The sequence below is a fragment of the Pseudophryne corroboree genome, chromosome 1 (assembly GCF_028390025.1).
Source record: "Pseudophryne corroboree isolate aPseCor3 chromosome 1, aPseCor3.hap2, whole genome shotgun sequence".
Lineage (NCBI taxonomy): Eukaryota > Metazoa > Chordata > Amphibia > Anura > Myobatrachidae > Pseudophryne > Pseudophryne corroboree.
Window position 1 is genome coordinate 624,952,685 of NC_086444.1, and position 18,554 is coordinate 624,971,238.

The 18,554-nt window shown below is 47.0% G+C and overlaps 1 protein-coding gene across 1 annotated transcript in view; it reads right to left on the reverse strand.

Annotated features, from left to right (window-relative positions):
• Positions 1-8,344, reverse strand: part of PRSS57 (serine protease 57) — a 34,564-nt gene extending 26,220 nt beyond the window's left edge. Inside the window, exon 1 of the mRNA XM_063924387.1 lies at positions 8,268-8,344. Within this exon, the coding sequence (XP_063780457.1) occupies positions 8,268-8,322 (55 nt within the window). The 5' untranslated portion in view covers positions 8,323-8,344. The remainder of the gene's footprint in view (positions 1-8,267) is intronic.
• Positions 8,345-18,554: the final 10,210 nt, after the last annotated feature.

An 18,554-nucleotide genomic window follows, 5' to 3' on the forward strand; every position in this document is an offset into this window, starting at 1 on the left:
GAGAAAGAGGGTGAGAGAGAGGGGGAGATAAAGAAAGTGGAGGAAGAGAGAGAGAGAAAGGAGAGGGAGAGAGAAAGGGGGGAAAGAGAAAAGGTGAGAGAGAAAGGGGGATAGAGAAAGATAAAGGGGATAAAAGAGAAGAGGTGAGACAAAGAGGGGAGAAAGAAAGAAAGGGGAGAATGAGAGAGAAGGAGGGAGAGAAAGAAGTGGGAGAGAATGGGGGTAAAGAGAAGGGGGAAGACAGAGAGAGGGGGTAGACACAGAGAGAATGGGAACAGAGAAAAAGGGGGAGGGGAGAAGTGAGAGTGGGAGAAAGAGAGAGAAAGAAAAGAGGGAGGGAGGGAGAGGGAGAGAGAGAGGGATCAAGGGGAGAGAGAGAAGGGGGAAGAAACAGAGAGAAGGGGAGACACTGTGTGAGAAAGGGGTAGCCAGAGAGAGAGAGAAGAGAGGAGATACAGAGAGAGAGAGAGAGAGAGAGAGAGAGAGAGAGAGAGAGAGAGAGAGAGAGAGAGAGAGAGAAGGGTTAGATAGATATAGTAGAAAGAAAAGATAGAAAGTGAATGGGGAGACAGAGAAAATGGCAGAAACAGACAGAGAGATGGGGGGAGATAGAGAGAGAGAGAGAGAGAGAGAGAGAGAAAGAAAGGGGGAGACAGAGAGAGGTAGAGAGAAGGGGGCGACAGAGATAGGTAGAGAGAGAGTAGAGAGAAAGGGGTTGAGGGGGCAGAAGGGGGGAGAGAAAGGGAGGGGAGAGGAGAAAGGGGGGAGAGAGAGAAATGGGAGAGTGAAGGAGGAAACAGACAGAGAGAAAGAGAAAGGGGAGACAGCAAGGGAGAAGGGGGGAGGGAAACCCAGGAAAAGAGAGAGAGAGAGAAGGGGGAGAGTGGTTAGAGTGAAAGAGGTGGGAATGAGATAGAGGGGGAAAGAGAGAGAGAAAGTGAGAGATAGAAAGGGGACAGAAGGAGGAGAGAGAAAGAGAAGCAGGGAAACAGAGAGAGGAGGGGGGAGACACACAGAGAGAGGGGGAGGCAGAGAGAAGGGGAGAAACCGAGAGAGTATGGAGATACAGAGAGAGTGACAGAGTGAAGGGTGGAGACAGAGTAAGAAAAGGGGGGGGACAGAGGTAGGTAGTGAGAAGGGGGCGACAGAGAGAGGGGGAGAGAGAGAGAGAAAAAAAGAGAGAGAGAACGGAGAGAGAGGGAGGGGTGAGAGGAGAGGGGAGAAAGAAAGGAGAGAGAAGGGGGGAGACCGAAAGAGAACGGGGAGACAATGAGGGAAAATGGGGGAGGGGACCCAGAAGAAAAGAGAGAGATAAGGGGGAGAAGGGAGAGTGGTGACAGCAAAAGAGGGCAGCAGCAGCAGGACCCCCTTTCATATGATTTTCTCGCTGGGGCCGGTCACTAGATCATGACATTGAGCCCCGGCAACAGTCAGCGAGGAGGAGCTAAGAGCAGAGGAGGGGGAGGAAACGTGAGGGAAGGGGCTGGAATGCCTCCTTCTGTTTTGTTTCACTTTCAGCCCGCGGCCCCGCTGGGGTTTATGTAGGCACTAGGTGGGGTGGAATGGATTAAGGAGTGAGTGGATGGGGCTGCAGATGGCCACTGATGGTGACAGAATTTTTTTTTTTTTTATGTCACCAATGTCTAAGCACCATCTGGGCCTATTTTCATGGGGGGCCTGGAGCTGCAGCTCCACTCGCCTCATTGTTAATCCAGCACTGGGGACCAGGTAAGTATATCGCTGCTACAACATCTGGATTTATGGATTCTAGTAATACATCAGGGTAAATTTTAATAGATTTATTTATTTATTTTCAATTTTAAATCAGTCTAAGTCGATCTAAACCGATGTGTTCCAGGGGCTAAATTGCACATTTGCTCTCATGTAAAAATAGTTATAAAAATAACCCAATTATTAGTAAATGTGAGTCATAGCCCTAGAAACACAACATTGATTTAGATTGATTTAAATTAGATGAAAAGTTAATTTACCCTTTCATCTCTACAGAACCAATAAAAAAACATCCCTGCACTGTCTCTGTCTGTCTATGTCCAACTCCCAGTACATTGCCACTATTTCTTACCTGTGAGCCTATCTCCCAACACGGCCAGTGGGGGTCATTTCGACCTGATCGCATGCTAGCTATTTTTTGCAGCGATGCGATCAGGTCAAAACTCGGCAAAACTGCGCATGCGTATGCACTGCAATGCGCAGGCGCATCGTACGGGTACAAAGCGGATCGGTGCTGGGCAATGGATTTAACGAAGAATCCATTCGCACAGCCGATCGCAAGAAGATTTACAGGAAGAGGGCGTTTATGGGTGTCAACTGACCTTTTTCAGGGAGTGGTTGGAAAAATGCAGGCTTGTCCAAGTGTTTGCAGGGCGGGTGTCTGACGTCAATTCCGGGACCGGACAGGCTGAAGTGATCGCAGCGGCTGAGTAAGTTCTGAGCTACTCAGAAACTGCACAAACTGTTTTTGTACTACTCGGCTGCACAAGCGTTCGCACACTTGCAAAACGAAAATACACTTCCCTATGGGCGGCGACTATCTGATTGCAGCGCTGCAAAAAATAGCTAGCGAGCTATCAACTCTGAATGACCCCCAGTGTGTCTGCCTGTCCTGTGAGCCTGTTTTCCTGCGCTTACTGTGTCTGTCTATATTGTAATTCTCAGTGTGTCTGTGCGCCAGTCTTGCTTGTGTTTCTATATGTCCTATTAGTGAGGTTGTGTTTACCTCTGTGTATTTCCCAGTTCTGTCAAATGCGACTGCCATACTAAGCTGCTTTTGTGATGCGGAGCTGATACTTGCCAACAGGGCAATAACTACAGTGCCTGGCACACAGTGCATGTGCAGTGTGATAGCAAACCCGCTGGCAATACCCGCAGGGATGGCCCGCGCCAAAGTAGTATTGCAGCGCCCAGCAACTTGTTAGAGCGTGAGACAGATTGTTAGCTGGGCGCTGCAGCTTGTAGTGTGAATGATGTTTGACTGCTGGGAGTGTCCGTCCCTCCTTCACTGTCTGTGGCTACAAGGAGCGTCCGGCCTCTATGTATGTGATGTGGGCTCTACCTGGCATAATGCATCTCAGGGGTTCTACCTGGCATAATGTGGCCTCTACCTGGCATAATGTGTATCAGGGACTCTACCTGGCATAATGTGGGATCTATCTGGCATAAACTGTCTCAGGGGCTCTATCTGGCATAATGTGGGCTCTACCTGGCATAAAGTGTCTCAGGGGCTCTACCTGGTATAATGTGTATTAGAGACTTCACCCTGCATAATATGAGCTCTACCTGGCATAATGTGTATCAGGGACTCTGGCGTAACATGTATAAGGGGTTACTACTGTTCTGAGTAATGTAAATTGGTACTATTATGTGGCCACGCCCCTATATTTTTGAGAGAGGGGGCAGCCAAGTTGGCACAGCAAGGGGCGTGGTGAGGTGTCAGGGAGTGTGGTGGGAAGGGATGATGTTGCATAGAGGCAGAGCTGGTGGTGTGGCCATGTGATCACGTCATTGAGTACCCGATCCTTGCAATGCAATACAGAGATTACCGGCACTGAGAGGCAGGGGGTGGGGCCATGATGACATGATTCCATACGAATCGTGTCATCTAACACCCCTGGACTGCCCGCTTCGGTCAGTGACGCTGGGGGCTGCTGGGCAATGCGGGTGGGGTGGTGGTAGTGGTGGGGGTTGTGGCACCCGATTTTCAGGGGGCCTCCTGGCCATTTTGGGAAAGTAGGCAAATATAAGTTAACAACAATGTATGGGTATGTGTAATAATGGCTGTGATTGCAAATGTGTAACTTTACAGTAGGGCTGTAGCACACACGGTAATCATGAAAACATTAAACAATAGCATTTTTGTTTCAGTACAGTTAGTAGCATTTATCTAGCTGCATACCTACTGCAGTACTGAACACAGATGAAACATGCTGTGTGACGAATGCAACTAGTACCCCTTTCAGACTTACATAGCCGGGTAGCAACCGGGAATGTGTACACAGGTGCTTCCCAGGTGCCACCGGGCTTGAGACTCCTTTCAGACGTGCACCCTGACCCGGCATATTGCTGGGTTGATGACGTCACAGCTGATGCTATAGGAGGCGGCGCTTGGAGATTATCTCCAAGCGCCACCTCCTCCTATGCAGAGAGCAGGTGCCGGGTCGCATTTGACCCGGCATACCCGTTCACACTGCACACATTCTGGGCTGATTCCGGCTTCAACCCAGGTCGCGACTCGGGATATTCCTTTAGGATCCTTTCAGACTAGGCAAAATCCGGGTTGATGCGCGTTCACGTGCAGTCTGAAAGGGTTAGAACTTTACTCAATGCAAAATGTTATTTTATGGATTAAAAAACTATTCAGTCTTTTAAATATAATACTAGATAAACTAGATAATCACTAGATAAACGTGAACAATCAACATTCGGAGACTCAGTTGAATGTATTTAAAACAATGTCTTATAGTTCTATTTCAAAATATATACCCTCCTAGAAATACGATGTTTGCTATCAAAGGTAAGAAAAGATTTTCTACCACTATATACTTACTTGACCACTTCTGACCTAGCATGGACATTATTGTATTCTAAAATAGTTGCAGTATGTACAGAAAACATAAGAAAGCAGGATCGGACTGGCCCACAGGCTTACAAGAGAAATTCACAGTGGGTCCCACTGGTGCCCCCCCCCCCCCTTCCTATTGAAACTATACCAAGATTATCTATCAAAATGGGTGGTCCTGACACACCCCAATCCCATCCTCAATAAGGTGGCCCTGTTTTTTGCATGTCCTCTCTAATGGTTGCCCAAGTCCCTCTGTGGTAGCTGTCCACACCACATCAGGTGGCTGGCTATACCCCGTAAGCTTGGGCCCCTACCACTGAAATTCCTGGTAGGCCCTTCATGCTGCAGTCCAACATTGTAAGGATGTCTATTAAGGAAAATAGAAGCCAAGATAATGTTGAAGTCTATTAGCATAATTGTTTAAAGCTACTTCCATTATTATTTAAAAGCTACAAATTTTGGTTATTTTGGGTAAGTTTTTGAACCAACATGATGCAAGTTTCCTGCGTTACTAGTCTCACATATACAACTGAATTGTACTGGCGTGGGTTATTTTACATCTGCAAGAGATGGGGCAACAATATTCTGCATAGCTGTATTTTTATAAAGAAAACTGTAATTAAATGTATAGTAGTTGGAACTGGAAACATATTTACAGACATACTTTCATAACCACTGGAAGTTTGTAATTATACATTGTTAGAACTGTAGTTTTCACTTTGAAATGATACTGTATTAATGTAGAAACATCATTTATAGTTAAACCCCAATCACTGGCCACTCCAGTTGATGTCTTACTCTTATTACTGGATTATTCTTATAATATTTAGGTAAGATCTGTTTTAATAAAGGAGGAAAATAGGGAACAGATGTCTACCATAAGACTTTCTAGTAATTAAATCTGGTTAGGAGAGTCCCTGAAGGAGCATTTACTTCAGCGTGTGATTTCTTAGGAAGACATAAAGGTAATTTTCCTATTACAGATGTTTCACTTAGTTAAAGTGAACCTAAAATATCCTGGGTGTAATGGAAAAAGATACTCATTATAATATTAACTTCTAGAAAATACTTAAATCTAAACTTAACGTTAATAGATATAACTTCAGCACAATCAATAAAGATCTAAAAGGCATAGTTATCAAAAACCCTGGAAAAATCAAATTTTTTGGAGTGCAATGAGCATAGAATATATTTTAATGGGTGTTTAATAAATATGAATTGTCTTTCCAGCTGAGCAATTCTCAGGTCACTGTCGATCCTAGCTGACAACAGCAAGGAGTAAAGCTGGGTACACACTGAGATAATATCAGACTGATATGTCGTTTCTGGCCAAATTGGAATGACATATCGGGCATAATATTCAATGTGTATGTCTGATATGCAGGTGCCCATGGTCACTAGCGACTTTGCCTGGTTGGCCCTGCTGCACGGGCAACTGGGCAATAACGCTAGCGGCATGGTATATGCTAATGAAGGATGGAACCGTGATTGTTCCATCCTTCATTAGATCATTCTGATGTGTACTGCGGTAACAATGTGTCAGCCCAACAGCTGCCATATCATCCCAGTACACATTTTCTCAGACAGTGTGTGCCTAGCTTAATTTAGCGCATTGCTGGGAAGTCAGCATCCCTGCTGAGCATGCATGAGACAGCATCGGCAGGCCCCTCAGTGCTAACATAATTCCAGTGCTCATTATTTAATGCTAGACTTCACTGTGATATCAGATGAGGATCTCTTCTATTGCTGGACCTCACAGTGATATCAGATGAAGATCTCCTGCTATTGCTGGAAGTCACTGTGATATCAGATGAAGATCTCCTGCTATTGCTGGAAGTCACTGTGATATCAGATGAAGATCTCCTGCTATTGCTGGAAGTCACTGTGATATCAGATGAAGATCCCTGCTATTGCTGGAAGTCACTGTGATATCAGATGAAGATCTCCTGCTATTGCTGGAAGTCACTGTGATATCAGATGAAGATCCCTGCTATTGCTGGACCTCACAGTGATATCAGATGAAGATCTCCTGCTATTGCTGGAATTCACTGTGATATCAGATGAAGATCTCCTGCTATTGCTGGACCTCACAGTGATATCAGATGAAGATCACCTGCTATTGCTGGAACTCACTGTGATATTAGATGAAGATCTCCTGCTATTGAAGGAACTCACTGTGAGATCAGATGAAGATCCCTGCTATTGCTGGAACTCACTGTGATATCAGATGAAGATCTCCTGCTATTGCTGGAAGTCACTGTGATATCAGATGAAGATCTCCTGCTATTGCTGGAAGTCACTGTGATATCAGATGAAGATCACCTGCTATTGCTGGAACTCACTGTGATATTAGATGAAGATCTCCTGCTATTGAAGGAACTCACTGTGAGATCAGATGAAGATCCCTGCTATTGCTGGAACTCACTGTGATATCAGATGAAGATCTCCTGCTATTGCTGGAAGTCACTGTGATATCAGATGAAGATCTCCTGCTATTGCTGGAAGTCACTGTGATATCAGATGAAGATCTCCTGCTATTGCTGGACCTCACAGTGATATCAGATGAAGATCTCCTGCTATTGCTGGAAGTCACTGTGATATCAGATGAAGATCTCCTGCTATTGCTGGAAGTCACTGTGATATCAGATGAAGATCCCTGCTACTGCTGGAAGTCACTGTGATATCAGATGAAGATCTCCTGCTATTGCTGGAAGTCACTGTGATATCAGATGAAGACCTCCTGCTATTGCTGGAAGTCACTGTGATATCAGATGAAGATCTCCTGCTATTGCTGGAAGTCACTGTGATATCAGATGAAGATCTCCTGCTATTGCTGGAAGTCACTGTGATATCAGATGATCACCTGCTATTGCTGGAAGTCACTGTGATATCAGATGAAGATCACCTGCTATTGCTGGACCTCACAGTGATATCAGATGAAGATCTCCTGCTATTGCTGGAAGTCACTGTGATATCAGATGAAGATCACCTGCTATTGCTGGAAGTCACTGTGATATCAGATGAAGATCTCCTGCTACTGCTGGAAGTCACTGTGATATCAGATGAAGATCTCCTGCTATTGCTGGAAGTCACTGTGATATCAGATGAAGATCTCCTGCTATTGCTGGAAGTCACTGTGATATCAGATGAAGATCCCTGCTATTGCTGGAAGTCACTGTGATATCAGATGAAGATCTCCTGCTATTGCTTAAATTTACTGTGACATCAGATGAAGTATAGGAAGAAACTAATGCCCGGACAACAGCTCCGACTAGAGGCTGTATCAGCAGAGTCTGGAATAAAGTGATTGCTTTGTCATAACATTACTTTCTGACTGCTGACCGAGTGCTGCACCTGTGCATCAGAAGTTATTAGGCCGTGCATGTGTAGGAGAGCTGTACAGCCTGCCGCTGCCAGTACTGCACCAGTCATAGGGGGGCATCAGCTAATGGAGAAAAGCTCATGTACAGTATCTCCTGTTACTGTACTTATACACAAACAATCCTTCATTTTGCTGTAAATCTGTAAAAATGTCTGTTGGGAGGGTTTCATAAATAGGCCCCCATAATCAAAATCATCCCTATGATAAAGCCCTGCAAGTACATAGTGTTTTCCTGGCAGTGCATTCCCATTGAGATCATTGATTTATATAATATATAAATAATTGTTAGAGCAGCAGTAATGTTACCTGAGAGGGACAGAGTGCAGAGAGCTGCAGCCAGCACGATGTACGAGTATGTCATGGTTGGATGAGCCTTTGATAATGATAATCTGCTTTTAAAGACCGTTAATAGATGTTCGTTAGAGAATTTCACCAGACTCTGTTGTAAGGATTGCAGGCTTTTGTCCATACTTGGAAATGTGGAGAAGGTGGTTGCAGACAGAGGAAGTGTAATATACCATCCTTCTCTCTGACTTCACAGAAATAAATAATATTTCATGTGTTTTGTAAGCTCTGGCTACTGCCCTGCCCAGGGCCGAAACTAGGATTTTTGTCACCCGGGGCAAGGTAGTCATTTGACACCCCCCCCCCCCCCCCCCCCCGCAAAAAATAAAATAATTAAATATTTTACAATAAATAAATAAAAATAATAACATAAAATAAAAAAAAATAAAAAAAAATGAATAAAAATATTATATATATATCTCTCTTTCAGAACTTTTTTACCTGAAAAACTGCCTTTTCTAACATAAATTTCATATCCAGGAAAAAGTGTCCCCATTTTACACATTGCGGCAGACAGGTGTCCCCATTTTACACATTGCGGCAGGAAAAAGTGTCCCCATTTTACACATTGCGGCAGGAAAAAGTGTCCCCATTTTACACATTGCGGCAGGCACAGGTCCCCATTTTACACAGTACGCTGGCAAGTGTCCCCATTTTACACATTGCGGCAGGCACAGGTCCCCATTTTACACAGTACGCTGGCACAGGTCCCCATTTTACACATTGCGGCAGGCACAGGTCCCCATTTTAGACAGTACGCTGGCAAGTGTCCCCATTTTACACATTGCGGCAGGCACAGGTCCCCATTTTACACAATACGCTGGCAAGTGTCCCCATTTTACACATTGCGGCAGGCACAGGTCCCCATTTTACACAGTACGCTGGCAAGTGTCCCCATTTTACACATAGCGGCAGGCACAGGTCCCCATTTTACACAGTACGCTGGCAAGTGTCCCCATTTTACACATAGCGGCAGGCACAGGTCCCCATTTTACACAGTACGCTGGCACAGGTCCCCATTTTACACATTGCGGCAGGCACAGGTCCCCATTTTACACATTGCGGCAGGCACAGGTCCCCATTTTACACATAGCGGCAGGCACAGGTCCCCATTTTACACATAGCGGCAGGCACAGGTCCCCATTTTACACATAGCGGCAGGCACAGGTCCCCATTTTACACAGTACGCTGGCAAGTGTCCCCATTTTACACATTGCGGCAGGCACAGGTCCCCATTTTGTACGCTGGCAAGTGTCCCCATTTTACACATAGCGGCAGGCACAGGTCCCCATTTTACACAGTACGCTGGCAAGTGTCCCCATTTTACACATAGCGGCAGGCACAGGTCCCCATTTTACACATAGCGGCAGGCACAGGTCCCCATTTTACACATAGCGGCAGGCACAGGTCCCCATTTTACACATTGCGGCAGGTGGTGGAGGGAGAGAGAGAGAGAGAGGAAGGGAGAGGGGCTGACTTACATTTGAAGCGGTTCTCGCCGCTCTTCAGCCGCCTCTCCCTCCTCGTCTGCGCGGCTCCGGGCTCCCCCTTCTCCGGCGGGGTTTCGTGGAATGACGCGTTTGTGCCGTCACGACACAATCGCGTCATTCCGCGAAACCCCGCCCCCCGAGCTGGGCACTCGGGAGAAGGGGGTTTAAAAGTAAGTGCCGCGGCGGGTGTTAGGGGGTCTCGGCGCCCCCTCCAATCTGGCGCCCAGGTCGCCTGCCCCCCTAGCCCCCCCCTAGTTTCGGCCCTGGCCCTGCCTACCAAAGGTGCCTATTTTGGAAGCATTTTTTCAAGTTGTCCTTCCGTTGACATTGACGTAATAAGCAAACTCCACATCTGCTCCCACCAAACATGTACTAAGTACTAGTACACATGTACTAAGCCGTGATAAAAGTGGAGAAGTGAGCCAGTGGAGCTGTTGCACATGGCAACCAATCAGCTGCTCTGTATACTTTTATAGCATGTAAATTATAAATGTTACATCAATGCTCATTGGTTGCCATGGGCGACTTTTCCACTGGCTCACTTCCCCACTTTTATCACTGCTTAGTACATGTCCCCCTTAGATACAATTTACACTTTTTTTACGGATTTGATTCTTTAATCATGTTATAAGTAATACTGTCTTGGCAGACCTTATATTGCTACAAGCCACATAGGGCCTGATTCTGGGATGGACGGTAAGGGTAAGTGGTAATGCGGACGGCTCTCCCAGATCTCAGCATACTACACGTCTGCATCTGTGCATGCGCTGGGCCAGGTGTACTGCATACGGATTTACAGAGCACACTATCCATAAAATGGCCATTTCTGGCCTGTAACTATGATCTCTCTAAGGGGAACATTTACTAAGCAGTGATAAGAGCAAAGAAGTGAGCCAGTGGAGAAGTTGCCCATGGCAACCAATCAGCACTCATAGGCGTGCGAACAGGGGGTGCCTGGTGAACACAGACACCCCCTAATGTGCGGCATCCCCACACGCCATGCCTGCTGCGCACAGTGGAGTGATGATCGCCGCTTGCTGCTCATTCCTGGCTGTGTGACTGCCCCCTCCGCTGCCACTGCAAGATGAACTACAGTATGCTGAGCAACTGCCCAGCATAGGGCTGGCTGAGCTTAACTGTGGCAGTGGCGATTTTCTGCACTGCTTGAGGACCCGTGCTCCTCCTCCCCTGGCCCTGGCAGTTCCTGCTAATGAGTTTTTTTTTCTAAAAATGGGCGTAGCCACGGGGGTCCGCGATTAGGCCACACACCCCAACTTTCCCTGGGCCCGGCGATCTATGTGCAGCCCTGCCTTCTCTTCATAATCCATGAGGAGCAGGAGGAACACTGTTCCTGGCTGAAACAGGTGTGACTGGAACCGCAGCATGACAGAAGAGCAGCAGGAGGCGGCAACCGGGCACAAACCGACTCCACACAGCAGCTGCAGGCACCCTCTCCACCCATGAGGCAACTGAGACAGAGACAGTGTGGTGTCAGCGTATTATTACTATATTTCCGTTCTCTATAAATCATTCTCTCTCTCCCCCCCTTGTCCCCCTTCTCTCCCTATCTTTTCTTCCTACTCCCCCTCTCTCTCTCCACCACTCTCCCTCGTTCCCTCCACACCCCCCTTTACGTCTCTCTCCTCCCTCTCTCTATATAAGACACATTTATCATGGATAACATATTGAATGTGATCTGGGATAGATCTTACCGCCCAGGATCGCATTGCAATATGTGATCCCTTCATGTGACCGTGATGCACTGAGGCATTTCTGGCGGAAGGTTCTCAGGGGAACCGAGCTGGATCTATTTTCCCCGATCTGTAGCCCATAGGCTACAATGAGCTATCGCAGTCAAATATTGCAGTAGCTGCTGGGAACAATATTGGGAATGCTTCACATTCCTGATATTGATACATTGGGCAGCATTGCATCCCCCATAGAAAACTATGGGGGATGCAGCTGCAGGTGGAAATGGAGGGATCGCAGCAGGTATCTCTCAAATGTTCGGCCCCCTAAATCTCCCATACTTTACAGAATGTCCCACTCAAAATTAGGGTGTGGGTGCAAGGGGTGGGGGCTGCATATGCACCTAGGCCCACCACTCTTTAGTTCCACCACTGGGTCAGGGATAGGTTGGGGAAATGTAAGCAGCGATATGGTGCAGCGGCAGCTAGAGCGTAGGGTTATACTGCAGTGGACAGTCAGTACCGGCCGGTGGTCACACCATTTTGTTTCATTTTATTTCTCTGGGATGTATTATAGCTACGTTATTATTGGGAACTAGGCAGAAATTAGATTAAGCCATGTGATTTGACTGAATGTAAAATAGTGCTAGACATGCCCCTCCTGCGGTGCACCCCCTAATAAAATTAGCTGCGCACGCCTATGTCAGCACTGAAGTAACATCTATAATTTGCATACTATAGAATGATACAGAGCTGCTGATTGGTTGATGGGGCCACTTCTACACTGGCTCCCTTCTCCGCTCTTATCACTGCTTAGTAAATGTCCCCCTAAGTGTCGTAGGTGTGTATGCCAACTGCTGTGATCATTGTAGTGTGCCGGCAGAAATTGGAGACCTGTTTCACAAGTATCTTTTGCACCCAGCACAGGATGTGTGCAGATCCAGATACTAATGATGATTGTTGTGGGTGCAGATGTAAGAACAGTGGACAGAACAAGCGTTCACATGCAGGCCACAGATTGTAAATTCTGGCATTAGCATAAGGAAGTAAGTAGACTGCTGCTGACAGGGTTGGTCTTCAGGTTGCCGGCGGCTGGGCTCCCGACGACCACCATACCGGCGCCGGAATCCCAACCGCTGGCATACCGACACATATTCTCCCTCTTGGGGGTCCACGACCCCCTGGAGGGAGAAAGACAGCATGGCTCGTCCAGCTGTCGGTATGCCGGTGTGCGGGATTCCGGCACCGGTATGCTGGCCACCGGGCGCCCGACCGCCGGCATCACATACTACACCCGCTGACAGAGAGTCGACCGCAGATGCATTCAGCTCAATCAGGCCCATGTCATCTCGAGTACAAACTGATTACAATATACTGCTAATCACTCAATACATACTAGCTTCTAAAGCCCAGAGCATAGGAATCAAGAAGCCATTTACAATATACAAACAGACGTTTATTGTAGAGATGTGAGGGGTCGGATTTACTCGGTTCTTTTCGCCAAACTAGCATAAGTTCTGATTTATCCAGACTTCTCTTATTGGCTATTCAAAACATGTGAGACAAAATCCAGTAAGATGGGTCGTTTGAGATCCAAGTAAATCCAAATAAATCTGAACTGCACATCTCTAGTTTATTGTACAGTTGATTTAAGGTGCAAAATGGGCACTGTGACTGGATGGGTTTATCACGCTACCCTGGTTTTCTCCCTTTATTTTAGCTGTGGTTTTATTGATTTGTCTTGTTGCTACATTACGGTCAGTAGCCTATTGGAACTGACCACTCCAGCTGCTGTTACTCGCCCACCAGACACTCATACCTCATTCAAACCACCTGAGGTGGGTTGGAACAGAGAGCCTGACACAGGTTCTTCCAGGGTACGACCCACCTCAAGCACCTTTATTGCCGCTGTCCCCAACCCGTCATATTGCCGGAATGGTGACATCGCTGGTGACGCGACGGGGGTGGCGCTTGGAGATCACATGATCTCCAAACCCCTCCCATCCACACAGAGTGAACGGGAAACGGGTCGCATCAACTCCCGTTCACACTTGTTAGACCCTGCTCGCTACCCGAGTTGGAATACCGGGTCGACCTGGATTATTCCAAATGGGCCCTTTTCAGACCGCACAGCAACATGGGTTATGTGCGCTGGTGGTCTGAAAGGGGTACCAGTGAGTCCCAACCATGCATCAGTTGCTACGAACATAAGGCTCCTTCTCCAGCACCTGGGAACCACACACTTCTGAGTGTTTGTATAGCTTTTGCATCACTTTTTTTTTCTATTGACTTTGGCTGGTTACTTTATTAAGATCAGGACTGCAGGGTAGTAGGCAGAGACTACGTGATTCAGTGCTCAAGCAAGGTATCATCATTAAAAAGGCCCCTTTGTGAGAGAAATCCTGAAAAGACTTTTAAAAGAGACCCATGTATTATAATATATAATTTTGAACAAAAAGTACCTAAAGGTATTTCAATACTTTTTTTATTATATGTGCAAATGTATGTAAATTAATATTATGTATAAAAAAAAAAAAAAAAGGAAAATGTATAACAAGCCGGTGGGCATCTATCAGACTTTAAATACTCTGGACAGCTTCAGGAAGAACCAGCATGAGCCACTAGCTTTAAAAAAAAATGGGGGAGGGATCAGCCATTAAACTACTTTTCCAGAGAATGCTGCAGCATAGGAGCTGTGTCTGACTGGTGCTCCTGTCCTGATGACTTGTAATGCTAATCCAGGTAAGGAGTCATAACAGAACCGGAGGTGGGGCCAGTGGAATCATATAATACAGCAAAATAGAAAAAAAAATACAAAGAAGCATAAAAAATTATATAATATACATACATCTACCTGGCAATAACCCAATGCTGATCATCAGCGATTTGTCAGGAGTTGGCAGAAACCTACAACCAAAATCGCAGACTTGACTATTCCGATCATTTTTGAGTCAGAATCAGAGAATCAAGAATGTCCAAAATGCTGGGTTTTCCCAATACCCCAACTTGCGCATCAGCAGAACAGGGAATTGGCACCATTACCTGCTGATTTATGGGCCCCATTAGTTGCAGTGTTCCAGTTCTGGATAATCATTTAATATAATAATCTGTGAAGGATTAAACCTTTGCCTGTTATAAAAAAAAAAAAAAAGAAATTTATGAGGTTTTAAGATGCTGCAATGTAAATTTGTGTGCACACCTCATACTGTACTTCCTATGCTAATAGGTTGACACAGTAGTTATCAGGAGCCTGCTGATTGTAAAGCAAGTCAGGTCGTGACAAGTGGCTAAAGGTAATGGCCTCAGAGTTCCAGAGGTGCGGGAATTTTGTGCGAGTCTGCCCGTTTATTTTTTCAAAGCAGCAATCATGTACAAGGTAAAACCAAGTTGGGACCCGGATGCTATTACATTTAACTGAAAATGTGTAAAAAAAAAAACTAAATACAGAAAAGCAAAAAATAAGAATTTACTCACCGGTAATTCTATTTCTCGTAGTCCGTAGTGGATGCTGGGAACTCCGTAAGGACCATGGGGAATAGCGGGCTCCGAAGGAGGCTGGGCACTCTAGAAAGATTTATGACTACCTGGTGTGCACTGGCTCCTCCCACTATGACCCTCCTCCAAGCCTCAGTTAGGACACCGTGCCCGGACGAGCAGACATAATAAGGAAGGATTTAGAATCCCGGGTAAGACTCTTACCAGCCACACCAATCACACCGTACAACTCGTGATACTATATCCAGTTTGACAGTATGAAAACAACCGAGCCTCTCAACAGATGGCTCAACAATAACCCTTTAGTTAACAATATCTATTTACAAGTATTGCAGACAATCCGCACTTGGGATGGGCGCCCAGCATCCACTACGGACTACGAGAAATAGAATTACCGGTGAGTAAATTCTTATTTTCTCTAACGTCCTAGTGGATGCTGGGAACTCCGTAAGGACCATGGGGATTATACCAAAGCTCCCAAACGGGCGGGAGAGTGCGGATGACTCTGTAGCACCGAATGAGAGAACTCCAGGTCCTCCTCAGCCAGGGTATCAAATTTGTAGAATTTTGCAAATGTGTTTGCCCCTGACCAAGTAGCTGCTCGGCAAAGTTGTAAAGCCGAGACCCCTCGGGCAGCCGCCCAAGATGAGCCCACCTTCCTTGTGGAATGGGCATTTACAGATTTTGGCTGTGGCATGCCTGCCACAGAATGTGCAAGCTGAATTGTACTACAAATCCAGCGAGCAATAGATTGCTTAGAAGCAGGAGCACCCAGCTTGTTGGGTGCATACAGGATAAACAGCGAGTCAGATTTCCTGACTCCAGCCGTCCTGGAAACATATATTTTCAGGGCCCTGACAACGTCTAGCAACTTGGAGTCCTCCAAATCCTTAGGAGCCGCAGGCACCACAATAGGGCTGGTTCAGGTGAAACGCTGACACCACCTTAGGGAGAAACTGGGGACGAGTCCTCAATTCTGCCCTATCCATTTGGAAAATCAGATAAGGGCTTTTACATGATAAAGCCGCCAATTCTGATACTCGCCTGGCTGAAGCCAGGGCCAATAACATAACCACTTTCCACGTGAGATATTTCAGATCCACGGTTTTTAGTGGCTCAAACCAATGTGATTTTAAGAAACCCAACATCACGTTGAGATCCCAAGGTGCCACAGGAGGCACAAATGGGGGCTGAATATGCAGCACTCCTTTCACAAATGTCTGAACTTCAGGTACTGAAGCTAGTTCTTTTTGAAAGAAAATCGACAGAGCCGAGATCTGTACTTTAATGGAGCCTAGTTTTAGGCCCATATTCACTCCTGCTTGCAGGAAATGCAGAAATCGACCTAGTTGAAATTCCTCTGTTGGGGCCTTTTTGGCCTCGCACCATGCAACATATTTCCGCCATATGCGGTGATAATGCTTTGCCGTAACATCTTTCCTGGCCTTAATAAGCGTAGGAATGACTTCTTCCGGAATACCCTTTTCCTTTAGGATCCGGTGTTCAACCGCCATGCCGTCAAACGCAGCCGCGGTAAGTCTTGGAACAGACAGGGCCCCTGTTGTAGCAGGTCCTGTCTGAGCGGTAGAGGCCACGGGTCCTCTGAGAGCATCTCTTGAAGTTCCGGGTACCACGCTCGTCTTGGCCAATCCGGAACCACGAGAATGGTGTTTACTCCTCGCTTTCTTATTATTCTCAATACCTTTGGTATGAGAGGCAGAGGAGGGAACACATAAACCGACTGGTACACCCACGGTGTCACTAGAGTGTCCACAGCTATCGCCTGAGGGTCCCTTGACCTGGCGCAATATCTTTTTAACTTTTTGTTGAGGCGGGACGCCATCATGTCCACCTGTGGTTTTTCCCAACGGTTTACCAGCATCTGGAAGACTTCTGGATGAAGTCCCCACTCTCCCGGGTGGAGGTCGTGTCTGCTGAGGAAGTCTGCTTCCCAGTTGTCCACTCCCGGAATGAACACTGCTGACAGTGCTAGTACATGATTCTCCGCCCATCGGAGAATTCTTGTGGCTTCCGCCATCGCCATCCTGCTTCTTGTGCCGCCCTGTCGATTTACATGGGCGACTGCCGTGATGTTGTCTGACTGGATCAGCACCCACTGGTGTAGGAGCAGGGATTTTGCTTGACTTAGGGCATTGTAGATGGCCCTTAGTTCCAGAATATTTATGTGAAGGGAAGTCTCCTTACTCGACCATAGTCCTTGGAAGTTTCTTCCCTGTGTGACTGCCCCCCAGCCTCGAAGGCTGGCATCCGTGGTCACCAGGACCCAGTCCTGTATGCCGAACCTGCGGCCCTCTAGAAGATGGGCACTCTGCAGCCACCACAGTAATGACACCCTGGTTCTTGGAGACAGGGTTATCAAGCGATGCATCTGAAGATGCGATCCGGACCACTGGTCCAACAGGTCCCACTGAAAGATTCTGGCATGGAACCTGCCGAAGGGAATTGCTTCGTAAGAAGCCACCATCTTTCCCAGGACCCGCGTGTAGCGATGCACTGATACCTGTTTTGGTTTCAGGAGGTCTCTGACTAGAGATGACAACTCCCTGGCTTTCTCCTCCGGGAGAAACACTTTTTTTCTGGACTGTATCCAGAATCATACCCAGGAACAGTAGCCGTGTTGTCGGAACCAGCTGTGACTTTGGGATATTCAGAATCCAGCCGTGCTGGTGCAGCACCTCCTGAGATAGTGCTACTCCCACCAACAACTGTTCCTTGGACCTCGCTTTTATTAGGAGATCGTCCAAGTACGGGATAATTAAAACTCCCTTTTTTCGAAGGAGTATCATCATTTCCGCCATAACCTTGGTAAATACCCTCGGTGCCGTGGACAGTCCAAACGGCAGCGTCTGGAATTGGTAATGGCAATCCTGTACCACAAATCTGAGGTACTCCTGGTGAGGATGGTAAATGGGGACATGCAAGTAAGCATCCTTGATGTCCAGGGATACCATGTAATCCCCCTCGTCCAGGCTCGCAATAACCGCCCTGAGCGATTCCATCTTGAACTTGAATTTTTTTATGTATGTGTTCAAGGATTTCAAATTTAAAATGGGTCTCACCGAACCGTCCGGTTTCGGTAACACAAATAGTGTGGAATAGTAACCCCGGCCTTGTTGAAGTAGGGGTACTTTGATTATCACCTGCTGAGAATACAGCTTGTGAATTGCCGCTAGCACCGCCTCCCTGTCTGAGGGAGCAATCGGCAAGGCAGATTTTAGGAACCGGTGGGGTGGAGACGCCTCGAATTCCAGTTTGTACCCCTGAGATACTATTTGAAGGATCCAGGGATCCACCTGTGAGCGAGCCCCCTGATCACTGAAATTCTTGAGGCGGCCCCCCACCGTACCTGGCTCCGCCTGGGGAGCCCCACCGTCATGCGGCGGACTTGGAAGAAGAAGCGGGGGAGGACTTTTGCTCCTGGGAACCTGCTGTTTGTTGCAGCCTTTTTCCCCTACCTCTGCCTCTGGACAGAAAGGACCCGCCTTTTCCACGCCTGTTTTTCTGGGTCCGAAAGGACTGAACCTGATAAAACGGCGCCTTCTTAGGCTGTGAGG